Source organism: Phodopus roborovskii, unplaced genomic scaffold (assembly GCF_943737965.1).
Source record: "Phodopus roborovskii unplaced genomic scaffold, PHOROB, whole genome shotgun sequence".
NCBI lineage: Eukaryota > Metazoa > Chordata > Mammalia > Rodentia > Cricetidae > Phodopus > Phodopus roborovskii.
The window spans coordinates 7194318-7219395 of record NW_026126460.1 but is presented as its reverse complement, the minus strand read 5'-3'; the positions used below and the strand labels follow the sequence as shown (position 1 = coordinate 7219395).

The following is a 25078-nucleotide window of genomic DNA, read 5'->3' as shown; positions in this document are numbered from 1 at the left end:
AGCACTTGTTGCTCTTACAGTGGACCTTGAGTCACATATGGGCTTATACCATCCATAACTAGTTCCAGGAGATCCAATGGACTCTACTGACCTCCACAGGCACAAGCATGCATGTAGTACACAAATATATAAGCAGGCAAAATACACACATCCATACGCACTGAACTGCATAGGGACTGAAGCTGCAGTTCAGAAATGAGGTTCTGGGCTCCATCTCCAGCCACAAACACAAGAGTTTAAGAACTATTTAATTTTACCCTTTAAGAATAGGGAACTGAAGGGGGAGCTCATAGACTCCAGTCTGATAGCTGGGAAACCAGCATAGGACCAACCCCAGCCCTCTAACATGGGTGTTAGTTAGGGGTAGTCTATGGGGCTTCTGATAGTGGATCAGTGTTTATCCCATTCCATATAGAGGAATACTCTCTTAGCCTAGACACATTGGGGGAAGGGTTAGGGGGGATGTCTAGGCCCTGCTCCAAATGATATGACAGACTTTGTGAAGATTTCCCATGGAACGCCTCACCCTCCCTGGGTAGCAGACTGGGGATGGGATGGGAGTTGGGGACAGGAAAGGAGTGGAAGGAGAGGGAACTGGAATTGACATGTAAAACAAGCTTGTTTCAAAATTAAAAAAGAATAGGGAACTCAAGGCTGGAGATGGCTCAGAGGTTAAGAGCACTGACTGCTCTTCCAGAGGTCCTGAGTTCAATTCCCAGCAAGCACATGATGGCTGACAACCATATGTAATGAGATCTGGTGCCCTCTTCTGGCCTTCAGGGATACATGCAGAAAGAACACAGTATACATAATAAATAAATCTTAAAAAAAAAAAAAAAAAGAAAGAAAAAAAAAAGGGGGGGGGAGAACTGGGACAAGGAATGTAGTTCAGTTGTTAGATCACTTAGCAAGCACGAAACTGTGGATGGGCTCCCCAGCACTTCATAAAACCATTGTGACACATCTGCAATCCTAACACTCGGGAAGAGACAGGAGCATCAGACGCTCAGTCATTCTTGGACACAGAGTCTAGGCATAAGACCTCATCTCAAAAAAAATACATCCAAAGTAGTGAATTATAAAATTACAACCATTCTCTTCCTTTCTGAATCAGGTCAACACTCTGCTCACTCAGTTTTAAAATACAATAAGACAAAGAAAACATACAAGATCTTAAATTGGCCTTAATCATCACCTTTAAAAGGCTATTTCTAATTTTAGAATTTCCACTCATTGACAACTTACTTTCCACAGTAACAATCAAAATCTAATGAATGTCAAGTAAAACAAAAAGGGCTCAAGATTCTCTACCTAAAATATAAAGAGATCACAGAACTGCCTTATAATACAAAGAAAATATTTTTATTTGTATATCAAAGACTATAAGGTTAATAGTTGATAATAAGACACAAAAACGGATTGAGAAGCTACAGATAATCATGGTTGGATTCACCTCCCTTGATTATTTTATAGAGCATCTGATATGCTCCTATTGAATCTTAAGCATGATGTATCCAGGTGACAGAATTATAGTTCCTTTCCATCAGTCCTCAGCTTCTTTCTTTTTTTTCTTTTTCTTCTTTTTCTCTGGACTCTGAAAAATAACCAAGAAGAATGCTTTTGAAAATGACAGTATATCTACTCTTTAGACAATTTTTACTAAAATCTAAAATTGCAATGCCAGGAAAGCAAGCTCCAAATGGTGAGCTTGGGGTATGGTGGAGTACAGAGCATTTACTTTATATGCATAAAGTCTTCAGTTCAATCCTTAATACAGTAAACACACAAAAATCAAAGCATATTCCTTCCTCCCTTACAGCAAATTCTTTTCATGGTAAAAAAATCAAAAATAGCTCCTAACAAAAATACAATTAGGCAGCTTTAATTTTCTACTACAGTTTCCTATCAAACACCTTGTTATTTCTGACCAAGAATAGAATACCTTAATACCTATACTTAGGATTTGTTTAAAATGCCCTGCAATAAACTCAAGACAAACAAACAACAACCACCAGGCGGTGGTGGCACATGCCTTTATAATCCAGGACTTGGGAGGTAGAAGCAGGTGGATCTCTGTAGTTTGAGGCCAGACTGATCTACATAGCCAAGTTCCAGAACATGCTCCAAAGCTACTCAGAGAAACTTTTATACAAAACAAACACCAACAACAAAAGAATCCAACCAACCAAACACAAAACAAGCAAACACCAACAACCAAAATTACATACAGGAATGGCTGTGCTGGTGCATGGCTCTTCCTCAGAAAGCGGCTCTTCCTTAATGTGTTTCTTTTTATCCTTCTTCTTCTTCTTCTTTACAGACAGCTCCTCTTCTACAACCTGTTCCTCCTCCTCCTCTGCTTCTTCCTCCACCACCTCCTCCTCCTCTACTTCAGCTAGTATAGGAAGAATTAGAATTGTATTTAGACTTTTGTCCCCCAAACCCTAAAATATTTTTCTTTCTGTCAGTCGTTGCTTCAGTGTTTTATTACTATGATCATTTTGTAATTAGAAACTTCTAGTAGGATTCTCCTTATCTAATAGCATCAACCATAAAATAATATAGACCAATCTCAGAATTTCTTCATGATGAGCTATTACATAAAAGATGTCAACATTAAAAACAAAGGTTAATTGATTATGTAGCCTGATGATTTGTAAGAGTCAACCACATTAGAAAAAGTCAAGAGGTGGGAGTTCTGCAGCTTCACCTACTTAAGAATGTGGTAGAGAAATAGCTCAATAGGTTAAGTGCCGACTGTACAAGCATAAGGACCTGTGCTTAGCTATGTTCTCTAGCACCCAAGGAGGAACACAGGCAGAGTGCTACAAGCCAGTAACCCTACACAGCTGGGAGCAAGTAGAGACAAGTGTTCCTATAACCTGCTCATCAATCTACACAATCACAGAGGTGGTAAGATCAAGCTTTAAAAACAAGAATAAAACTAAGCCAGAACATACCTTATGCTAACCTCTAATCTCTAGAAACACATATATATACACACAGGGACCCTATAGTCTTAATGAATCTTCAGTGAGAGATGGGTGAGTCATGAGTAAATAATATACTAGACAACAGACAATAATAAATACTAAGGATAAAGATGAAGCAGTTAGGAAGATTACACATGGATAATTCAACAAGGGTCAAAGATGGAAGATAGTGGTACCAAGACAAGAGTATGAAAGAACATTGTGAAGCATGTATTTGTGTAGATGACTAGCAGGTGCATGAGGGCCAATGGACCAATATACCACTGAAATTGCTAAACAAGATAACCACTCTGGGATATGCTTTCAATGACTAAAAATAAGGCTGGTTTAGTGTTTTAGTTTTTCAAAAATTTTCAATTAGGAAAATAGAAACACAAGTTAAATAAATCTTTTATAGTTTTTCTACATCTATTAAAAATACATTTTGACAACAAAGGTATTTACAAACTAATTATTGGATCTGTTTTACTCTGATAGCAGACACTCAAAAGAAGGTGTAATAAAAGGGGAACTTGATTATTATCAACTTGACTTGAGATACTTTCTTGATAATGAACAGCAGACTGCAATATGGTATTCTTTTAGTCTATTCTATGAACCGAATAATGAAGAAAACCACTGTGGCATCAATCTACATCTCTTCTTCTTCAGGTAACTAAAATTCAGGATGCCAATTTAGAGGGTACCTAACTCTACCAATAGTTAAAAGGATATATACCGTGAAATCTAATTTAACAATATCTTAATTTCACAAAGAACAGAACGGCATTAACAACGTAAATTGTCACTGAATGCAATGACATTTCAAGATATTTGAAAGTTTTATTGAAGGCATTAAATTCCAATGAGGGCCAGCATTATGGCTCAGTGGGTAAAAGCATTTGGGAGAAGTCTATGGAACTGAGTCTGTTTAATTTCTGGACTCAGTCATACAAGGTGTCCTCTGTATATACTGTACCATGCGCCGCCATCCCCAACAAAATATATGCCAAAAATATAATATTCTTTTTTTAAAATTCAAACTAACCTTTAATTTTAATCTTGGCCTTTTTTGCTTTCTTTTCAGTAATTTCATCCTCTTTATCTACCTCTTCTATTTTGCGTTTTTTAGTTGCAAGTGTGGAGTCACCAGAGGGATCGTATGTCTTCACTTCACTGGAAAAAAAAAAAAACCAAATAAATTGTGGAAAATCTTTACAGACACCCATAACTGTAATATTCAGGAAAAAAAGCAAATGCTGTAGAGGGACCAAAGCACACAATGCTATTTCATTTTAGTGGCTGAAGGGTAGTTTAGGCAAGTCAATCACATTCAAGAAGTGACCCAAATAAATCCTGATTTAGTAATCCAGGCACTTACTACTACATACAAAAAGGAATAATCAGCTGGGCAGTGGAGGCGCATGCCTTTAATCCCAGCACTCGGGAGGCAGAGGCAGGCGGATCCCTGTGAGTTCAAGGCCAGGTCTACAGAACAAGTGCCAGGATAGGTTCCAAAGCCACATAAAGAAATCCTGGCTCCAAAAACCAAAAATGAAATCACTTTCCAATTAACTAGAAAGTAAAACTGCACTGAATAAATTTATAGAGCACAAAGTAACTTAAACATCAAACGCAAGTGTTATCTATCAATATTATTTAAGACAAATCTTTACCACAATCCTTAGTATAGTGACAAAGGTTGATATACTGATCCCTCACAAAGTAAATTAAATCTCATAGCTGGTATTTTTTTTTTCTCTTATAGCTAGTATTTTAAGTGCATCAAGTACATGAAACAAACTGAGCAATGGTCTGTCTAACAGAGCTGTATAGATGAATGGCTGCTCAACTTTTATGACCTGTAAACATTTACCATTTAACAACAAAGAGTCACACAAGCCAAACGATGGGCTATAACTCTATATGCTTAGAAATAATACTCTGTCCACTTATACTCTATAATTTCACTAAAATTCACACATACCTAGTGATGGTAGTATATGCCTATAACCCCAGAAAACGGGATACTAAGGAAGAATAATTTTGAGTTCCAGGCCAGCTATGAGAGTATATATGTATACACACACACATGCATATACATAGCTAATACTTGGTTTTAAGAGACATGGTCCTGTGTAGCTCGGACTGGTCTCCAACTTGCTATGTTACAATGATGAATATTATAAATTTCTACCCATAACGCCTTCATTTCCAAAGTGGTTTACTGAAGGACCTTAATATACACTGTCAGTTTATCAAAAAGGATATACAACTCTGTTTCAATCAGTGTAACGTACAAACATCCCTCAAATGAGAACCAAAATACCCATCTACATACAGGTATGGACTGTATTTTTTAAGCTGGCTTAGGGTTTCATTGTTAAACGAATGACACATTTTAAGTGAAGTGACTTAATTAAATACATGTTTATGAAGGACCAGCAAGAGGGCTCTATGAAGCATTTGATACCAAGCCTGAAATGACCATTTCAATCCCTGGAAACCACATGGTGGTAGGAGAAACAACTCCTAAAAATTGTCCACCTGAATGCTGTGGCTTGCCCACCTACAACCCCCCAAACACACACAAATACATGTAAAAAAATAAAAACTTATCTATGATTTAAAAAGCAAACAAACTAAAAGGCAAGTATGAAAAACTAAATGACAAGGGAAATTATACATGTATATAATAGACAACATGGTAGTGACTGTAATCAACATGTTCCTGAAAATTGCTAATATTTTAAGTAGTCTTAACAAACAAAAAAGATCTAGCTTAACTTAGTGATTCCACAACTGTATAATTTCTCAAAATACTGACATAATATATGATTTTTATTTGCAATTTTAAACAAGACTTGACTTTTCTGTATGTGTGTGTTCTTTCAGTTGAGAGCTGCTATGTGGATGCTTGGAATCAAACCCAGGTCCTCTCCAAGAACACTTAAGTGCTCTGGAGCCATTGCTCCACCCACATCAGCTTTTAAAACAGTTCATGTTATGTGTATAAGTGCTTTGCCTGTGTCTGTATATGTACAATTGTCTCTGGTTGTGAGCTACCATATGGGTACTGAGAACAAAATTCTGGTCTTCTGCAAGATGACCTTAACAAATGGTTTTAACTGCTGATGTATCTCTCTAGCCCTTTTCAGGATTATTCACACTGAGTTTTACAATAATAAAAAAAATGGTAGTCAAAACACATAAATAACCAGTGACTATCCATTCTATAATATTCTTCTTATACTTTACCTTTTGTGTTCATACTTTTCTGCTTTCGCTAATGCCTTTCCTGTTCCACTTATTTTTCTTATCTAAGAAGAAAAATGAAAATTACTAAGTCAAAATCTACAACACGTCCTACTGGATAGCACACAGCAGCATGTGTTAATTTTCTTTGCTAATTTGAGTAAGCATTTCAATGGAAACATTGTTTAACACATCTGTTCTTGGCTAACGTAAAGATAAACCAACAGTAGAAAACATACTATTAAGCATGCAAAACATATGAAAAGATGCCATGTTAACTGGTGATTTTGTGCCCATGAAACTGTATTTCATTAACTTTTGACAGGTTAACATCTGCCACACAGGGTATGGCTCTTACCCCTCTGTCCTCCAAAATTCTCAATCTGGCCTCTAATTTGGCTCTGTTCTCAACTCCCATCGCAGAACTGGAATCTTCACCAAAAGCATCATATCGGATAGCCAAAACTGTTTTGGCTGCCAGCATTCGAGAAATCTATTTAAACAAAGCATAAAGTCAAAGACAGCAATGTTCCTTTTCAAAGAGAGTTTGTAAAACCTTCACAATCTTTACCCATGAGAAAATCATAGTAAGTTACCATATAATCTAAGCTATGAATGAAAGTTCTAGTCCAGTCTTTCTCTAGCCCTTTTTGCTTCCACTCAGCACCAAGTTTGATAACCAAGTACAATCCCCATGACCTATACTAGGGAAGGAGAGGACTAATGTCTTCAAGTTGTTCTGACCTCTATAGGCACCACCCAAATTCGTAAAGGAATCTCTTCAGAGCTGTTACCTAGCACATGTGAGGCTTTAATCTCAATCTCAGACAGAGGGAGAGAAAGGATAAGCTTAACCAATGTCTAAGTATTTGTGGACTTTTTTCAAACTAATTTATAGTGTCCCTTACTTTTATTAATGTGCTCTGAATTTCACAAAATTTCAGTTTAGCCCATTCAATACAGAAACAAAGAAATATGTGAAACAGACATCCAAATCTAGCTTTTCAAAAAAGTTCAGCACATTGTATATGCTACATTTAATATAGACTGGTTTTCTTGACAATGTCAAATTATAATTTTATTATCATTTAATGTGTAAAAATGCTTTTTATGTAAATACTGTAGTAAGCTGAAGGAAATTAAGTTTTAATGTACAAAGAAATTAGAGTTGGAAAACATAAGTAGGGGGGAAAATACAGCTGGGGGGGTAATGGGGGCTAAAAAGATGGCTCAGTTATTAACAGCATTTGCTGGTCTTACTGAGAACCTGGGTCTGTACAGTTCAACATAGACATGGCAGCTCACAACACCAAGAACTCCAGTTCCCAGTGATCTAACATCCTTTAGCATCAGAGGACCAGCGTGCACATAATAGAACACATTCGTATGTACAGGAAAGCACACACATCTTGGGGGGAAAAGAGGGCGGAAACCGTAACTCACCTTTCCTTTGTGTTTGGGACTCGACTGGCCTACAAGTGAAGCATGATAAATGAGCCCATACTTAGGGGTATCTCGTCTAGATTTAAGGGCCCTGAAAAGTGCCTTTTCTGCGCCAAGAATCTGAACTGTAGAAGCTGCATGTTTGGCCAAATTCAAAAGAGAACCTAAAAAGTAAATAAATGGAAAGCTATGAACTAGAGACTTGAAATTCTCATTCATTCTCATGCTCATGAGTGATATGAGTATTAGCAATTTGACCCATCTTCTAACATTCTGAAAATCAAGTATGCTATTGCTACAGATATATTAGATCATATCAATGACTTAGTCATTATTTATTTTACCCTTGCTGTAGAGATGAATTTCTAGGGCAGGAGAAATGACTCAGTGGTTGCTAACACTGGCTGTCTCCAGAGAACCCAGATTCAATTTGCAGCACCCACATGGCAGCTCACAACTGGATGTAACTCAAGTTTGAGGGAATCTGACACCTTCACATCAATGTACACAGAATAACATTACATAATTGTCTTTTTAAAAAAGGAAATACATGTGAGCATACTAAGGTAGTTTGCTGCATTTCATAGTGTTGGTAATACAACATTAATGATACAAATCATTAGAAATACACTTAAAGAACAGAGATTCACATTCCAGCTAGACTGCGTGTCTCTTAATGCTATGTTATAATAGGTAAAGATCAGGGAAACAGCACATAGGTGTCATGACCAAAACGCAAAGCACTTGAATAGCGTTATTTGCCTGATACTACTGAAAGAATTATACCAGCTTAAGAGATGTGCTGTGATAAAGTCTAGCAATGTGTTCAGCTAATACTGTAATTTTAAAAATGTTCTCAAACCTTGGTCTCATGAATTTTCTTTTTGATGCCAAGGCCTAAACTTATGACTAAAATATAACTAACTGTAGCTTTCTGACTAAGGACCACAGTCTCTCAGAAGAGGTAGTGACTGAAGATGCCCTCATAATTCAAAAAGAAATCAGGCAAAGCAACAGGAATCATCATTGTACCATGGTCCTTAGTCTGCAGTATTACACACTTGTTTACAAATTACATTCAAACCATCACCTGCATGAGCAATGAGCCGTGCTCCAACTAATTCCCCAACCATGACTGTAACATTAGGTGCGATGGCCATCATTCGATTTTGCAGATATTCATACAGCTGAGTTCTATATTCAGAAATTTCAATCACCTAAAATAAGGAATTAAAGGAGGAAGTCACAAATGTTATGAGTATAATTCATTTAGAAAATATTAGATTCCAATAGATACATATAGAAATGCACTGGTAACTTACTAATGGTTCTCAGTATTGCAATTGCTGGGTCAAGATTACACAGCATGGGAGTTTGAGGCCAGCCTAGAGAGCTCGGTAATAACCAACTCTAAAATAAAAAAGCTAGGCACACAAGTGCATGCTTATAATCCCAGCACTAAGGAAACTACGGTAGAAAAAAAAAAAAAAAAAAAAAAAAAAAGAAAAGAAAAAAACCCTCAGAATTAAGGAATCTAATCGGTACATCTTTGCAATCTTAAGGAACTGGGTTAAATCACTTTTCAAAATCTAATGCTCAGGCCAGATGTGCCTTAAATTCCATACTCAGACGATAGGGAGATCTCTGCAAATACTAATCCAGCCTGGGCTACACAACAGTGAGTTTCAGAACAGTCAGGGCAAGGCAGGGACCCTGTCTCATAAGACTCAAACAAAAAATAATGCCCATAATATAAATTACTTCACTTCCCTATGTACTGCACCACATACAAAAGATGGCATCAGATGAGGTAGTGACTGAACACCTTCATATATTGTCAGGTGAACGATAAATGCAAGAATCATCACTGCCACCAGTAAACCATCGAACACCTGTACAGACTTCAGCTATAGCCTCTGGGTATAGTGTACCTGGGTGCACAGATGTAGAATGTTGCAAATGTCTTCCTCAGACACCTCTGTCCCCATAGATATCTCTGCGGCAGCTTTCACTTCAGCTTCTACTTCCTCTGACAGCAAGTCAGACAGAGTAGCAGACGCATAGTTTTTCCTGTCGCCTATACAATGTACAGGAGATAAAGCACAATCATTCCTGGGTATTATAAAAATAGCAAAGTGGGGAGGGGGACAAACATGCAGAGACAACCCAAATAGTGGTCATACAAATGCGAAAGAGCCTGACTTTGGCTTTCCTTATGTAAGAATAATTTAAAATTAAAATTTCTGTCAGATGGTGGCAGCACACGGCTTTAACCCCAGCATTTGGGAGGTAGAGGCAAGTGGATTTCTGTGAGTTCCAGAACAGAACTCTTACACAAAGAAGCTCTACCCCAGCGCCCCCAATTCCAAAAAAAAATTTTTTTGGGGGAAAAAAAAAAAAAAAGAGGAAAAAGCATCTTATAAAGCATATTTTAGAAGAGGTGACATATAAGAATAGGATTAAGAGCCAGGCAGGTCTCTGTGAGTTCAGGGCCAGCAGGGTCTACAGATTAAGTTCCAGGACAGGCTCCAAAGCTAGAGAAACCCTGCCTCGAAAAACCAAAACCAATTAAGGATAGAATGAATGTGAGGATGCACTGGATGCAATATTCTGAAGCTATATATTCTGAAGCTGTATGTGTGTGCTTTCAAGAGAGGGTTTGTTTCTTCGTATAGCCCTGGCTGTTCTGGAACTAGCTCTGCAGACCAGCCTGGCCTCTGCCTTCTGAGTGCATGTGCTGCCTCCACCACCCAGATCAAATGAGACCATACTTTTGCTGCACTTCACAGCTAGAGCTAATATAATACTACACTCAGAGGTTACTCAAGACTCAACATTATTATTATTATCCTACTGTATACTCAACCTGTTTTTAACCTGTTCTTCTAAGAGAACAGTGCAATAATCAACTTTAGTTGCCTTGGATTTCTCATGTAATCAACTTCTATAACCCAAACTAATGCGTAGTTGTAATCTTAACATCTACCATAAAAGTTGAAAGCAACATTTATGGATACTGGTTCATAAACATTAATTTTTGTTATCTGGGTCAGTTGGGATCATTTGGAGCTAGTGCCTTTATCTAGTATTTGTAAAGAAGGTACTTTAAAACTTCAGTAATCTTAAGTACTTATCAAATTCTACTGGCTTATATCAATTCTAAGTTATATTCATTTATTTCAATAACTTATAAAGGGCAAACAATTGACTCACCAACTTTCTGTAAACACTTGCAGTATGTCAAATTATCTGAAATAATTTTCCCTAACTCAGGGAAGTGCCAGCCATACCACTCCCTACACCGCATAATGTAGTTGTTTAGTTCTTTATCCAAGTCATCTAATAAGGCTGCAAAATGAAATAAGGACAGAACTAATGAGGAACTGCTAGTAGTTAACATACATAACAAATTGTCTCGAAGCATTCATTTTCAAGCATTTAGTGGATTTATACCATACAACCGTCAACACCATCTGTTTTTATAATAGTTCCATTACCCTCCAAATTGAAAATCTTACACACTTAAAAAACAAAAACAAAAACCAACCTCTGGGGCCATGTGATGGTGAGTGCCTTTAATTCCAGCACTGGGAGGCAGAGGTAGGTGGATCTCTGTGAGTTCCAGGACAGGCCACAAAAACCTTGTCTTGAAAAAACCAAAAACAAAGAAAACAAAAACCCATATAGAACAAAACAACTGCAACCTTTGGAACCAGTTGTGCTGGCACACATCTTTAATAACAGCATTCTGGGGGGGGGGGGGGAGAAGATATATGATGATGTTGGAGTTCCAGGCCAGCATTGTTTACATTGCAAGTTCCAGGCCAGTTACGACTACAGTGTGAGACTCCATTCCCAAATAAAAAACAAACTGTAGACATTGTAATGATCTAATCTGTGGAGTCACTAGCAGCCAAGCCTGACAACCTGAGTTCAATCCTCAATCCACCAATATGGTGGAAGGAGAAAACAAGAATTCCAAAAGTCCCTCTGCCCTTCACACAAATGATATGTGCATGAGGTTCTCCAATTCCCAGGAATCTGAAACAAAGTCTACCTGGCATCTCTCTCTTTTGTGTTTGTGCCTGGTACCCCTAAAGAGGGCATTAAATAGGATCCCTTGGACTTGAATAGTTGTGAGCCACTATATGGGTTCTGGAAATCAAATCCTGGTCCTTTGCAAAAGCCACCTTTCAGCCTTGTTTGGTTCCTATTACAGGTAAAGTTTTCACCATTTTGGCATATATTATGTTATTCCTTTTAAAGGTCAAACGGCATCTTGTTGTGTCTACCTGGATTCTGTTTATCCATTGATTGATAAAAATTTTCCTTTTCAGCTAGTATAAATACTACGAACATAGGTGTAGTTCCCCAAAAGACTAAGTCCATGATTTTAAATCTTGATACATTTAGTAGTAGAATTGTTGGTCAAACTAATTTATTACTTGCATGTTTCTGAAAATTGTTCAATTCCTAAGAATCTAAATAAGCCAGGTGAAAAACAGAACATTCACACAGACCCTTCTTGCAGTTTTAGCATTGATGGAAAACCAAATCAATCAGTATAATACAACATTAACAACATGGTTACCTCACAAGAGTCAAACTAAATCATTTTTCTACTCTGCTTTCTCAATTATCTACTCATTGAAATTCTAGTTCATTTAGTAATGACAGCTGGGCAAAAAACAGAACTAGAGATCAGACTTTGATATACTTACAAATTGCCTGAACAATCATTGTGTCTACTTTATCAGCACTGAATTTCAATCTGTATCGAGACAGGCTGGGGAGATGAAGAGAAATAAATTAGATTGCATTTTAACAAATCACATCTCCCCCCTATTCCCTTGATCTGTGTGTTCAGGTGAGTGGGTACCTAAGCCTAAGTTCAGGGTAGAGGTCCACCTTGTTTTTGAGCCAGGGTCTCTCACTGGACTGGAATATGCAGAGTAGCTTAGTAGGCTAGCAAATGAGCTTCAGGGACCTGCCTGGGATTTTAGTGATACTAAGCCCAGGATTTTTATGTGGATTCTGGGGGACATTTATTTATAGCCTTCAAATGCATGCTGTAGGTACTTCCTTTACATTGTAGGACATTTTCAGTATCTCTAAGTCTTACCTGTGGGCCAATCCAAGACACATGGCTGCCATCTCACGGGGTTCTACCCCAGGAATCAAGCCATCCATTTGTGATCGAATTCCTCTCATAAGTTCATTAACAACAGGACTATGGATACAGCTGAGATTCAATTTTTCCTACAGGAACATTTATATTAAATGAAAAAAAGTTTTCCTGAAAAATTGGTTGGTTTTCAGGGTGACTTTGAAGAACTCACTAATATAGGACATACTGATTTCAAACTCAAAGTAACAATTAGGAGGCCTTAGCCTCCTGAAATTATAAGCATGTGCTACCACACTGAACTGTAAAATGTGATTTTTTAAAATAGTTTGATTGGCTGGAAAGATGGCTGCTCTTGGAGAGGACCTGAGTTCAATTCCCCACACCCACACAGTGGTTCGCATCTGCCTGTAACTTCTGTCCCAGAGGATTTCGTGTTCTTTTCTGACCTCCACAGGGACCTGGCATACACTTACATGGCAAAGAGACATACACAAAGACAAAATACTTGTACACTAAAAATGAATGGAAAAATGTTTAAATTATGTGAGGGTCATCATACAATGCTAACAGACTCTATGAGCAACAGGGTTAGAGCTTATTTTATCCCTTTTTTGTTCATCTTTATTTTCTACAATGTATAGGGAATAACTTATTTCTGCAACTTTATTATGTATTATGCTGACCATGAGAATCATGACAACATACTGCAGAGGTCAGGCACTGTAGCACTTACAGGCACAGGAGAACTATGGCTCTTTTACCTTTATCACCCCTCCTAGTTTAGCGTCAGCCACAGCCAGAGGTTCATGGGCTTCTTTTACTATTTTCTTCAGAAGTTTCTTCAGTTGCTTATTGATTTTGCCTTCCATCAGAGCTGTGAATGCTTTTCAGGAAAACAGAAAAATATGTATTATAACTGAGAGCTCCTCATATAAATTTTAAAGCAAATATATCCTTTTAAAAGGTTCAAATGTTTCTTTTAAAATGGAAATGACCCATGTAGCCAAACAGTGTTGGTGTATGCCTTTCACCCTAGCCCTTGGGAGGCAGAGGCAGGTGCACCTCTGAGTTCTAGGCCAGCCTGATCTACAAAGCAGATGCCAGGACAGTTGCACATAAAAACCTGTCTTGAAATACCACAAACACCAATGTGTATGTTTTATAAAACATTCATAAATGCCAGGCATGGTGGTGTAATTTGGTCCCAGCATTTCAGAGGCAGAGAAGCAGGAGGATCAGAGTTAAACTTGTGATCCTCCTTTAGCCTTCCAAGTGCTGTGATCTAGGAGTGTCCCTAACCCTAACCCTGGCTATTTCATTCCACCTTCTAATGCTGTATAAACTGGTTCCAACAGACTTCTTCCTTTTATTCTTTCCCTACTTATATTTTTTAGTCCTTTGGGGGTGGGGATGGTATTCGCTTAGCACACAAAAAGCCTTAGGCCTGATCCTCAGCAACACATATTTTAAAATAAAAAATTTGAACTTCATGTTTATTGTTTAAGCTTCAATGTTTGTTGTTATTTTACCTACATGTGTATCTATGCACTACTTCCATTTCTGGTGAATGCAGAGGCCAGAAGGCAGCACCAGATTCCCTGCAACTGGGATTACAAACACCTGTAAGGTGCCATGTGAGTGCTGGGCTACTCTGGAAGAGCTGAGTTCTTTGAGTACTCTCCAGCCTGTTTCTATTTTGTAAACGTATATAACATCCAATTTTAATTAACCTAGGACAAAAACCCTTCCCTTAAATATGTATTTATCAAGGTACAAAAATCCCTATACTAGACTTAACTCTAGATTCTATTCCAGGTTATCATCTGCAAATAGTTACCATTTCATCAAAACACACACACACACACACAAAAAAAAAAAAAAAAAAAAAAACAAACAAAAAACAAAAACTCATATATTTTAAGAAATAACTTCAGAAGCTGGGTGTGGTGCTCCATGCCTTTAATCACAGCACTCAGGAGAAAGAAGTCAATTTCTTGTGAGTTTGGGGCCAGCCTGGTCTACACAAAAACCCTGCCTTGGGGGAGGGACAATGAAACAGCTTCAGGGGGCTGGAGAGATGACTCAGTGGTTCAATTCCCAGCTAACACATGGCAGCTTACAACCCTCTGCAACTGTAACACCATGGGATCCAACTTTGGTGTGCAGACAAAACATCTATATGCAAAACATTTACATACAACAAATAAAGCTTTAAAAAAAGAAAAGTAACTTCAAACAAAAACCAGGCCAGAAAGACAACTAAATGGGCCAAAGCTTTTGCCAACAAGATGAGCGCCAAGTTTGACCCACCTCCCAGGATCTATTCTAGTGAAGAGAACTAGCTCACTAGTTGCCCAATGTTAGAGGAATAAATAACTCTATTAAATGCCATAAAAGAACTTCTGATATATTAATATCATAGCCCACTAGACTCTAAAGCTACAAAAATTTAAATAGTATAACTCTGATCTACAGTTACTTAGCTTTGGCCAAACTGCTTTATAGGACCAGGGAGACAGTTCAGTAGGTAAAATGCTTGCCATTCAACCCTGCATAACTAAATTAAGTTTCCGGATTCCATGTAAGGAGAAGTGATGTCACAAAACTGTTCTCTCATTTTCATGTATGTATCATGGCATGTGTACCTGCTCCTCCATACAAACTCTCATGGGACCTGGGATATTGCTATTTGGAGTGCTGGGTCTGATCTCCACTACTTAGAAGGTAGAAGAAGCAGAAGACCAGAAATTCATGGTCATCCTCAGTTGTAAGGCTATCTATCTTAGGCTACATACACCTTGTCTTAAACTAAACAAAAAATTGTCTTATGAGGCACAGATAATTAACTACTGTGGAAAAACCCCACCTGATTTTTATCAGATAAGGCATTTTAGAGGTTTTCATGATGGCATTTCTGACATAGTTCACTTATTTTCCTCACTTCCTTCCTCCAAAAATGATCATTATAAACTTTTTGTGTTTTACCATTTATAACATAACATTTTTCTCATAGGACTGTTTTAAAGATTTTGATCAAGTCATCAGCACAAGACAAAAATCAAGCAAACAACAAAACCCCAATAAACAAAAGTCTTGTCTAGTTCTAAACCATTCTTTTTTTATAGTCCTTTGTTCTGAAATTATATCAAACAATCAGCTGATTAGTGACACAACATGCCTGTTTACCCATCACGAGGCCAATTTTATATATTTTAAAAAATTCTACTTCCCCTCAGTTTTGAATATTGGTATGCTTTTTTACACTCTGGAGAGCTTTATTAGCACGTGTTATTTCAGGAAGCTATTCTCAACTATCCCCTAAATTAATTAATACAAGCATTAGACTGTGCACATGACCACATTACCTTGGTCCCTTGTAGAACTGCTTTTACTGAACTGTGCTTCAGCATTAGGCTATTGGTTTCCACAGGGAGATCAATTTAAGCACTTGTCATCTCTCATCACATGGGGGAAACCAGCCCTATGGTGAAAAAAGCTAACTCAATGTTGTCTCAGTGGTAGTGACGAATGGGTTAGATCACTTAAAATTCAGTTCCAATAAGGATGCATCATTGACAACATTGAGGAAGATTAACTCAGACAACTGAAGAAAACAACCTTTTAATAAGAAAAAGAAACTGCCAAATTTTTAAAGTAGAAAAAGGGAAGAAAATAATACTCTGTCCTCTTACTTTACCTGCTAATGCTTCTGCTGTATCCTGAAATTTCTCAAAATGTTTTAGCTTTACTCTGGAATTGAAAGAGAACAAATACATTGTTGGAACACAGTGATTCTGCAAAGCTATACAGCCATGAAAGAAGCTGGGTGTCTCTTTAGCACACACTAGCAAAATAAACTTGGGAGATGTGGCGACACATGTCTAATAGAAGCCACAAAAGTTCAAAGTAAGGCCAGTGCAGGTAACTACTTAAACCTTGTTTCAACTTATTTAAAAAAAATAAATAAAAATAAAAGAGCAGGGTGAGATTGCATATGCCTTTAATCCCAGCACTTGGGAGGCAAGAGGATCTCTCTGAGTTCAAGGCCAGTATAGTCCACATATTAAGCTCCAGGCCAGCCAGAACTACAAAGAAAAAACAAACACAAAAGTTGGAAATTTAGTTCCATGTTAAGGCATCTCCCAGTGTATCCAAGGGCCAGGGTTCTATCGTCAACATCACCAACCACCAAATAGACAAACAAAACACCAACTACAAGTGAAAAATAGCCCATTGTCTACTAGTGGTGGGAGCATGCCTTTGATCCATCCCAGTGCTCTGGAGGCAGACAGAGTCAGCTTTGAATATAAGGCCAGCCTGATCTATAGAGTGAGTTCTAGACAGCCAGAGCTTTGTGAGACCCTGCCTCCCACGCCCCCCAAAAAGAAAAAAGCATATTGTCAGACTTGCTTTCCGTTATTGTCTACACAGTTTATATTCATAATATTTTCTGTACAAAGAAATGCATTAATTAATCCATTGTTGTCTCAGTGGTAGTGACGAATTTTTGTTAAATCACTTAGACTCAGTTCCAAAAGGAATACATCATTGACAACAATGAATAAAGATTAACCAAGCAAAACAGATGCCTTTTACAAAGAAAAAATTAGTCTTCTATGTGCCTAAAAAGTATTATGAATAGAGGTTTTCTTACCTGGGAAGGTAAATGCTGGTATAACCCATCAAACACACACTTAAAAGCACAAAGATGTAAGAACAACAAAGTACTGCTTGGGTGATGGTGATGCTCGCCTTTAAGCCCAACTCTCAGAAAGCAGAGGCTTGTGGATCTCTGTGAGTTTGAGGCCAGCCTGGTCTACAAGATCTAGTTCCAGGACAGCTAGGATTATTTATACAGAGAAGCCCCGTTAAAAAGAAGCAAACAAACAAAAAACAAAACAAAACCCACCCCAAAAAAGAAAGTCCTGATCTTATTTTTTTTTTGTCCTATTCTAACCTGGTTTCTGCATGTATATAATATGGCATCTACATCTCAGAACTTGTCTAAATGTTCAAGGATCCAGACAGTAAATCACTAATATTTAATAGCCAATTAATCTGAAGTTTCATTATCCTCAGTGTATCATGAACATCTCTCAATTCATTCAATAATGTTATTGCTGATGAAACACCACAAATGATGACTATATTTCATTTTGTCCTTTCTCTGGGTTTATCATTCTTTTCTGCATTTATTAGCAGTACCAGATGAATGACCCTCCTAATCCGCAAGTACCAATAGGATCATAGTTTCTTCTTAGGACCACATCACCTACTAGGCTATTACACAAGGTGATTCAAGGTGAAATAGCAACCCTGACTCTACCTTAAGTAAAAACCTATTGTCTTTTCTAATCCATTAGTTACCATTGTTGTATTTTACTTGTCAAAAGACCTTGAAGAAACATGACATGCTTTTCAAGGACTTACAACCTAATTAAGTTATTACACTCTAGAGCTAGGAACAAATCAAGTTAGAAAGTGTTTGAAATTATGTCATAAAAACTAAAAGTCTTCCATGGTTTGTACGATTACTGCCCCACCCCTACCCTGTTCCTTTTGATTTTTTTCTGAGTTAGGGTTCCTCTGTAATAGTTAGGGCTATCCTGGAATTCTCTTTGTAGGCCAGGTTGGCCTTGGACTAACAGAGATCAGTCTGCCTTTGGCTCCCCAGTAATGGGATCAAAGGCAAGTGCCACCACTATCCCACTACAATTAGTGCATATATATATATATGATATATCATATCTATCTATATATATATATATATCATGCCTTCAAATGTCTCATAAAACATTAATCTTGGGGCACTGACCACTGTAGTCTACAATACAAAACTGTCTATTTTCTAAAAACCAATAAGCTGAAAAATTACATCCAAAAGGGAGATACCCACAAACTAGTATAAATGCCTAAATCCCTAGATTTAGTATTACTTACATTTTATTTGCTTTTTCTGGAGTTTCAAATTCTTTCCACAAACTATCAACCTCTTGAAGTTTCTTCTCATTCAGAACCTGCAATAAACCAGTTTTCATTAAATGGCAGTTTAGACATAACAGTTACACTCTTCAAGTTATAATCATTCATGACAAATATGGGCAGAGAAATATGCTTCTCTTACTGAAATGAGCTAGTTCTTACAAAGTATAAGTTATGGCCAAATGAAACCCAGTTACAATCTTTGAGAACCCTTCCTGTATTTTTTTTTTTTTTGTTTGTTCCTAAACTCTTAAACATACTTTTGTATTGATACACGTTAAGAACAGATTTCTATAAATGGAGTTAAATAAAATAGGTATACTTTGGGGGCTGGAGAGATGGCGCAGAGGTTAAGGACACTGGCTGGTCTTCCAGAGATCCTGAGTTCAATTCCCAGTAACCACATGGTGGCTCAAAACCGTCTGTAATAAGATTTGATGCCCTCTTCTAGCCTGAGGGCATACATAATAAATAAATCTTAAAAAAAAAAAAAGAGGTATATTTTGGCACTAGGAAAATATCTCAGTGGTAATTTGCACTACTTATCTAGGACTCAAGTCAGGTTCCCAGCTCCTATATATGGTAAATCATTAAAATCCCAGTCATGACTACAGCTCCAGGGGTATTTATTGGGTGACTGTCCTCCTCAGGTACCTGCACTCAACATGCAAACACACAAATATACACATACATAAAATTAAATCCTTGCTTGACCTCTCCAGTGATGGATTATAGGCTATGTGCTACCACACCCAATTTATGCTTTGTGCATGTTAGGCAAGCATTCTTATCAACTAAGCTAAAATCTCTGACCCGCTTTAGAGACTTTATTTAGGTTCACATAAAATCAAGAGTAAATAAATTAAAGATTTTTGTTTCAACACCAATATTCTATATGATGAAGCAACTCCAAGAACAGGATAAGGCAAATCTACCATTCCCTTTTATCAAACACCCCTGAAACTGGGATGTTTTACAATTAATGACATGTTTATCTGTCATTGTAAAAGAGCTTGCTAACCACGGCATAAGACAATATACAGTTATGTATAATTTTAGGGCAATATAGCTGGTAATTATCAGACCTGTATCACAGAACAGTCACACATTGCCGAGTGGTAGTGGTGCACGCCTTTAACCCCAGCATTGGGGAGACAGAGGCAGGTGGATCTCTGTTAAGTTTAAGGCCAGATTGGTCTACAGAGCTACACAGAGAAACCTTCTGTCTCGAAAAACCAAAACAAACAATCAAAAAAAGTAACACAGTAACACCCATAACCTCATAGACATTTTCCATGAAAAGAAAGCATTTCAATTATTATGAAACTTTTTGGTTAAGGATTTGCTGTTATTTAAATTTAGTCCCAGGACTGAAGATGTCAGCTCAGTAGATAAGAGTGCTTACCTAGCAAGCCCTTGGTTGGCTTCCCAGAACTACAGATGTGGGGAACATGTGTGTAATCTCAGCATCGTTAAGGTGAAGAAAGAGAAGGCCAAAGTTGGGTTATCCTAGACTACACTGCACTCGCACGCACACACACACACACTTAAATGCAATCTCTAGCTGGCAGGTGGTACATACCTTTAATCCCAAGCTTAGGAGACAGAGGCAGGTAGATGAATCGAGGCCAGCCTAGTCTACAGAATGAGTTCCAGGACAGGCAGTGCTACACAGAGAAACTTCACACACACACACACACACACACACACACACACACACACACACACACAGTAATCTCTATACACTTTTAATCTTTTAAAAATTTCATTCATCCATTCTTTTATTTTGGTTTTTTGAGAAAAGGTTTCTTTGTATAGCCTTGGGTGTCCTAGAAATAGCACTGTAGACCAGGTTGGCCTCAAACTCAGAGATTGAGATTAATGGCATGTGTGTGTGTGTTTTGCCTGGACACCACTTGTCAGGAGTTGGATCCCCTGGAACTGGAGTTAGAGGATTGTGAGCTGCTATATAGGTGCTGGAAATTAACCCAAATCCCCTGAAATTACAGCCAGAGCCCCTAATGGCTGAACCATAACTTAATCCTAAATTTAATTTCTTTACAGCTTAACTATGAGATATTTCCAGAACTTGAAAAGTTGGTTGAAATCAACCAAACTTGAAAAACTGAAGGAGTCAAACAACTGGAGATAACTGCAAAGCTGTTAACGTTAAAATTGTAAGCTACCACTTGTACTATATATCATCCACCAGTTAGATTACAGCTACTGTATTTTGTATGTGATCAAATTTTTTCAAGACAGGGTTTCTCTGTGTAACAGCCCTGGCTGTCCTGGATCTGGCTTTGTAGACCACACTGGCCTTTGAACTCAGCCTCCTGAGTGCTAGGCTTAAAGAAGTCCACCACCACAGCACAAAAAACTCAAGATCCAAAGATGTTTCACTACATTCCATGAACAGTAAAATATAGTTTTTAATTAAAGCAGATTCTACACAAGTCTCATTTCTTACATTGTTCAGTCACTGTAACTATATCCAATCCTCACCAACTATCAAGAAAATAGAGAATTCTTGAGAAGTTCACATTTTCTTCTAGTTAAGTACTTGGAGATAACATTTGGATTAACAGAATTGCCATATTTGAAAGATTTTGTCACTCTTTTAAGATTTATCTTATATATGTGAATGTTTTGCCTGCATGCATGCATGTGCACCACCTGCACACCTAGAGCTGGAGGAGGTCAGACTAAGGTTCCCTACAACTGTAGTTACAGTTGTCAACCACCACATGGGTTGTGGGAATCTAGGTCCTCTGCAAGAATAAGTGCTCTTAGCCACTAAGCCATCTCTTCAGCCTCAAGATGTCATACTTAAAAAACTAAAATTAAAGCAACAAATGTAATAAAATAGTTATTTGTAATTTTCCAAATATTCAGAAAAAGTTAGGGCAAACAAAGCTTTGGCTATTGGTCTTTTTGTTGTTCTTTTTTTTGAGACAGGGTTTATTTGTGTAGCTTTGGAATCTGTCCTGGCACTTTCTCTGTAGACCAGGCTGACCTCTGGAGAGCCGCCTGTTTCTGCTGTGATTAAAGTTGTGCACCACCACTGCCTAAAGTTTGGCTATTGTATTCCCAATCATGCCACCACATATTGTTACTAAAGTTTTGTTTCACAGTTGTCTAATATTACAATTAAATTTTTTAATTAGTCGGGTGGTGGCGGCTAATGTCTTTAATCCCAGCACTTGGGAGGCATGAGGATCTCTGTGAGTTCAAGCCAGCCTGGTCTACAAGAGCTAGCTAGTTCTAGGACAGTCTCCAAAGCCACAGACCCTGTCTGGAAACCCCTCCCCACAAAATTTTTTATTTTAATCGGAGAATGGGATTGTTGTATAGATTTAACTGGCCTTAAACCCATGATCATCCTGTCACAAACTTTAGGCAATACAGATTATGCCTTGCTGCCTCCAAGTTTAATCACTGATTTTCATACAGGGAAATTGGAAACATATACATACAAAATCGTTCCATTGTTGGACTAAGATGTAACAATTTCTAAGTAGAAATAGATTATAGCTATTGTTATCATAAAAATCTTTGGCACTGTTATATATTGCTTGCTAGTTTAAAAACACTTCTGTATCTTAACAGTCTCAATACCCTGACATATTAATAACTCAGATCTGCTTCAAAATATATTATCAGTAAGGGAGCAAGCTAGAGGTAACACTGTTAATGCTAAATCACTGGAGGACGACACATCTCTGAATTCGAGGCCAGCCTGGACTAGAGCGAATTCCAGGGCTTGTAGAGGACCCATCTTAAAACAGGCACTGTTTCACCTAGCACTTTTTGCTCCATATTAACACATAAATTCAGAAAATGAAAATTTTCTATTAGTACTCTACCTCATTGCTCCCTACATCTCTGCAGCATCGGAGGGTACAAAAGTGCCATAGTTCTATCATTCCCATTTGGATAAAATTGTAGGCTAATTCATAAACTTTCTCTATTTAAACAAAGAACACCCATATTCCCATCACCCATCCAGATTTCTAACCTAAGCTTTAAGTTTGAATTATGAACTCCCTGATTTACACAATTACATCACATCTTATCTACAAGCCTCACACAGTCCAAATTGAAAATCAGCACTGTGACAATCTTCCTAAATGAAAAACTCCCTTCAATCCTGTAATCTACATCCATGCCATTTTATTTCAAGCAATGTCACTGAATGGGGTGTGTGTGTGTGTGTGTGTGACTTGACACCTGTAGGCATAGGTAGAGGTTAATGTAAAAAAGGGAGTGCACAGGGTCCAGATTGATCAGGTCATGAGGAGAGGGGACAGAGGGACCAAGAGCCACGCGGCCACGAGATTAGCATACCGAAATGCCTGGGTTATACAGGAATCAGAGACCCTGGTGTATGGTTACAGGAGGTCCCTGTAACCAGTGGACTGGCAGCCAGTGTAGGCTCTCATAATATTAATAGGCACCTTAGGCATTTGTCCTGGGTTTGAGACCTAACACTCATGTTGTCTCCATTAAAGCACGAGTCCACCGCTTCCTTTCGTCTTCCTGTTATCGTCATCAAATAAAATAATCTCTTAATAAGACAAACTACACTAAACGACTACTCAATAGCTTCCAACCATGCCTGGAAGGACCCTGATCTTGGTCTCGGGCTTTAATCTAATTGGTCTAAATAGTGTTCTGGGTCAGCCAAAACAAATAGCAGGATCCTGCCTCAATAAATGAATGAATGGCCTGGCGCTGGTGTCACACGCCTTTAATCCCAGCACTCTTGAGGCATAAACAGGCGGATCTTTATAATTTCGAGGTCAGCCTGGTCTGCAGAGCGAGTTCCAGGACAGGCTACAAAGCTAAAGAAAAACCTGTCTCGAAAAACAAAACGAACAAACTAAATGAATAGTAATGATTGATCTTACGTTGGAGGTGCAGCTCTGTGACAGGGAGCTAGGAAACAGGTACAAGGACTTGGGATCTATCTACTGTGAATATCGTATTAGGTGAAGGCTTTATTATCACTTGCAAATTGGATCTTGCCCATTTTTTGAACTGAGCAAATCCTCTAAAGCGTAGTCCGCTGGGCCACGTGTTCACCTCACTTGAACACCAGGCCCTTGGCTTTTCACATCCTTTCGTAGCCCAGGAACTTAAAAAACATCCAAGTGTGCTCACTTGTTCCCGCCTCTCTTTAAGTCTTATCCCGAGCCCTGTATGTCCCACACAGGGCTTTCGGTTCAACACCTCCATCTGACCTACCTTAAAGATGGCGTAGCCAACGGACGTTTCAAACAGGACCAACATGGTGAGGCCGGGTCACGGCGCTGCGCGGCTAGCCGCGAGCTCTTATCCCACTGCAAAAAAGCCTAACCTCTCGGCCACTGAAGGCCCGGCCCGCCAGACCTCAGAAGCGAGAGCGCAAACGTGGTCGCCTCCCTGGGAGCTGATGGACCACGCTGCACAAACGTCCCACACCTTTCCGCATGGAGTACCAAGTGCGCGAGTCTCCTTCTCTAAGGATTCTGGGATGTCAACGTAACGTCCGGCCGATCGCTGCCACAGAAAGTGCGGTCACTTCCGGGTTTTTCCCGCCGACAGAGTAGGTAGAGGTGGGGGGCACGAAAATATCGCGGTACTTCTGAGCCCTGAACCGAATTTTGGCACTGCCAGTTTACGCGGTTATGTAAGGGCGAGCAAGTTCTCTGTAATATATGTGTTATTTTTTAAACATATACATATGTACCTAGACATTATGTATATATAGATTATACCACGCCCCGTAAATGACATTTTATCTTTAAACAAACACAGAAGTAGCCGGGCGATGGCGGCACACACCTTTAATCCCATCCCAGAGAGAGAGGGAGGAGGAAGGGATAGGGAAGGGGGGGGAGCATGAGAGAGAGAGAGAGAGAGAGAGAGAGAGAGAGAGAGAGAGAGAGAGAGAGAGAGAGAGACAGAGAGACGGGGGGGGGGGGGGGGGGAGAGGGGAGGGAGACAGAGAGAAAGAGAGAGAGAGATCCCTGTGAATTCTAGGCCAGCCGAGTCTTCAGAGTGAGTTCCAGGACAGCCAGAGCTACACAGAGAAACCCTGTCTAGAAAAAAATTAAAAAAAGGAAGAAAGAAATTTAGAACTGACTGGATGAGTGTCTGATGTTGACATCTGGAATTTAAAATGGTACTTGTCTATTTTTGTTTTTGCTTTTATGTCAATGCATACAAATGCAATCCACAAGATTTAAAAAAAAAAAAAGCCTGGTGTGGTGGTGCACACCTTTAATTCGCTATCACGAAGCTGAGGCTGGCAAAT

The 25078-nt window shown here is 38.5% G+C and overlaps 2 protein-coding genes and 4 non-coding genes across 7 annotated transcripts in view; 1 reads left to right on the top strand and 5 right to left on the bottom strand.

The window, feature by feature from the left end:
- Positions 1-1340: 1340 nt before the first annotated feature.
- On the bottom strand, positions 1341-24195 carry Nop58 (NOP58 ribonucleoprotein). 2 transcript variants are annotated; one of them, XM_051190284.1, is made up of 15 exons: positions 24028-24195; positions 18739-18815; positions 16496-16548; positions 13560-13681; positions 12793-12929; positions 12392-12456; positions 10884-11018; positions 9602-9747; positions 8761-8887; positions 7671-7834; positions 6586-6720; positions 6231-6292; positions 4021-4148; positions 2229-2395; positions 1341-1594 (listed from the first exon to the last, which is right to left on the bottom strand). In XM_051190284.1, the coding sequence occupies exons 1-15, from the start codon at positions 24070-24072 to the stop codon at positions 1544-1546; spliced, it is 1614 nt and encodes a 537-aa protein (XP_051046241.1). In that variant the 5' UTR covers positions 24073-24195; the 3' UTR covers positions 1341-1543. The 2 variants fall into 2 exon arrangements, with proteins under 2 accessions (XP_051046241.1, XP_051046242.1); XM_051190285.1 differs by lacking the exon at positions 24028-24195 and adding an exon at positions 16164-16279.
- On the bottom strand, positions 8621-8702 carry LOC127226577 (small nucleolar RNA SNORD11). The gene has a single exon (XR_007834905.1). It is a non-coding gene; the product is annotated as a small nucleolar RNA SNORD11 (small nucleolar RNA).
- LOC127226578 (small nucleolar RNA SNORD11B) lies at positions 9464-9546 on the bottom strand. The gene has a single exon (XR_007834906.1). It is a non-coding gene; the product is annotated as a small nucleolar RNA SNORD11B (small nucleolar RNA).
- Positions 16299-16384, bottom strand: LOC127226576 (small nucleolar RNA SNORD70). Its single transcript, XR_007834904.1, has one exon. It is a non-coding gene; the product is annotated as a small nucleolar RNA SNORD70 (small nucleolar RNA).
- LOC127226575 (small nucleolar RNA SNORD70) lies at positions 17274-17360 on the bottom strand. Its single transcript, XR_007834903.1, has one exon. It is a non-coding gene; the product is annotated as a small nucleolar RNA SNORD70 (small nucleolar RNA).
- Sumo1 (small ubiquitin like modifier 1) overlaps positions 24071-25078 on the top strand; it is a 43569-nt gene continuing 42561 nt past the window's right edge. The window contains exon 1 of the mRNA XM_051190639.1: positions 24071-24303. Within this exon, the coding sequence (XP_051046596.1) occupies positions 24071-24303 (233 nt within the window). The remainder of the gene's footprint in view (positions 24304-25078) is intronic.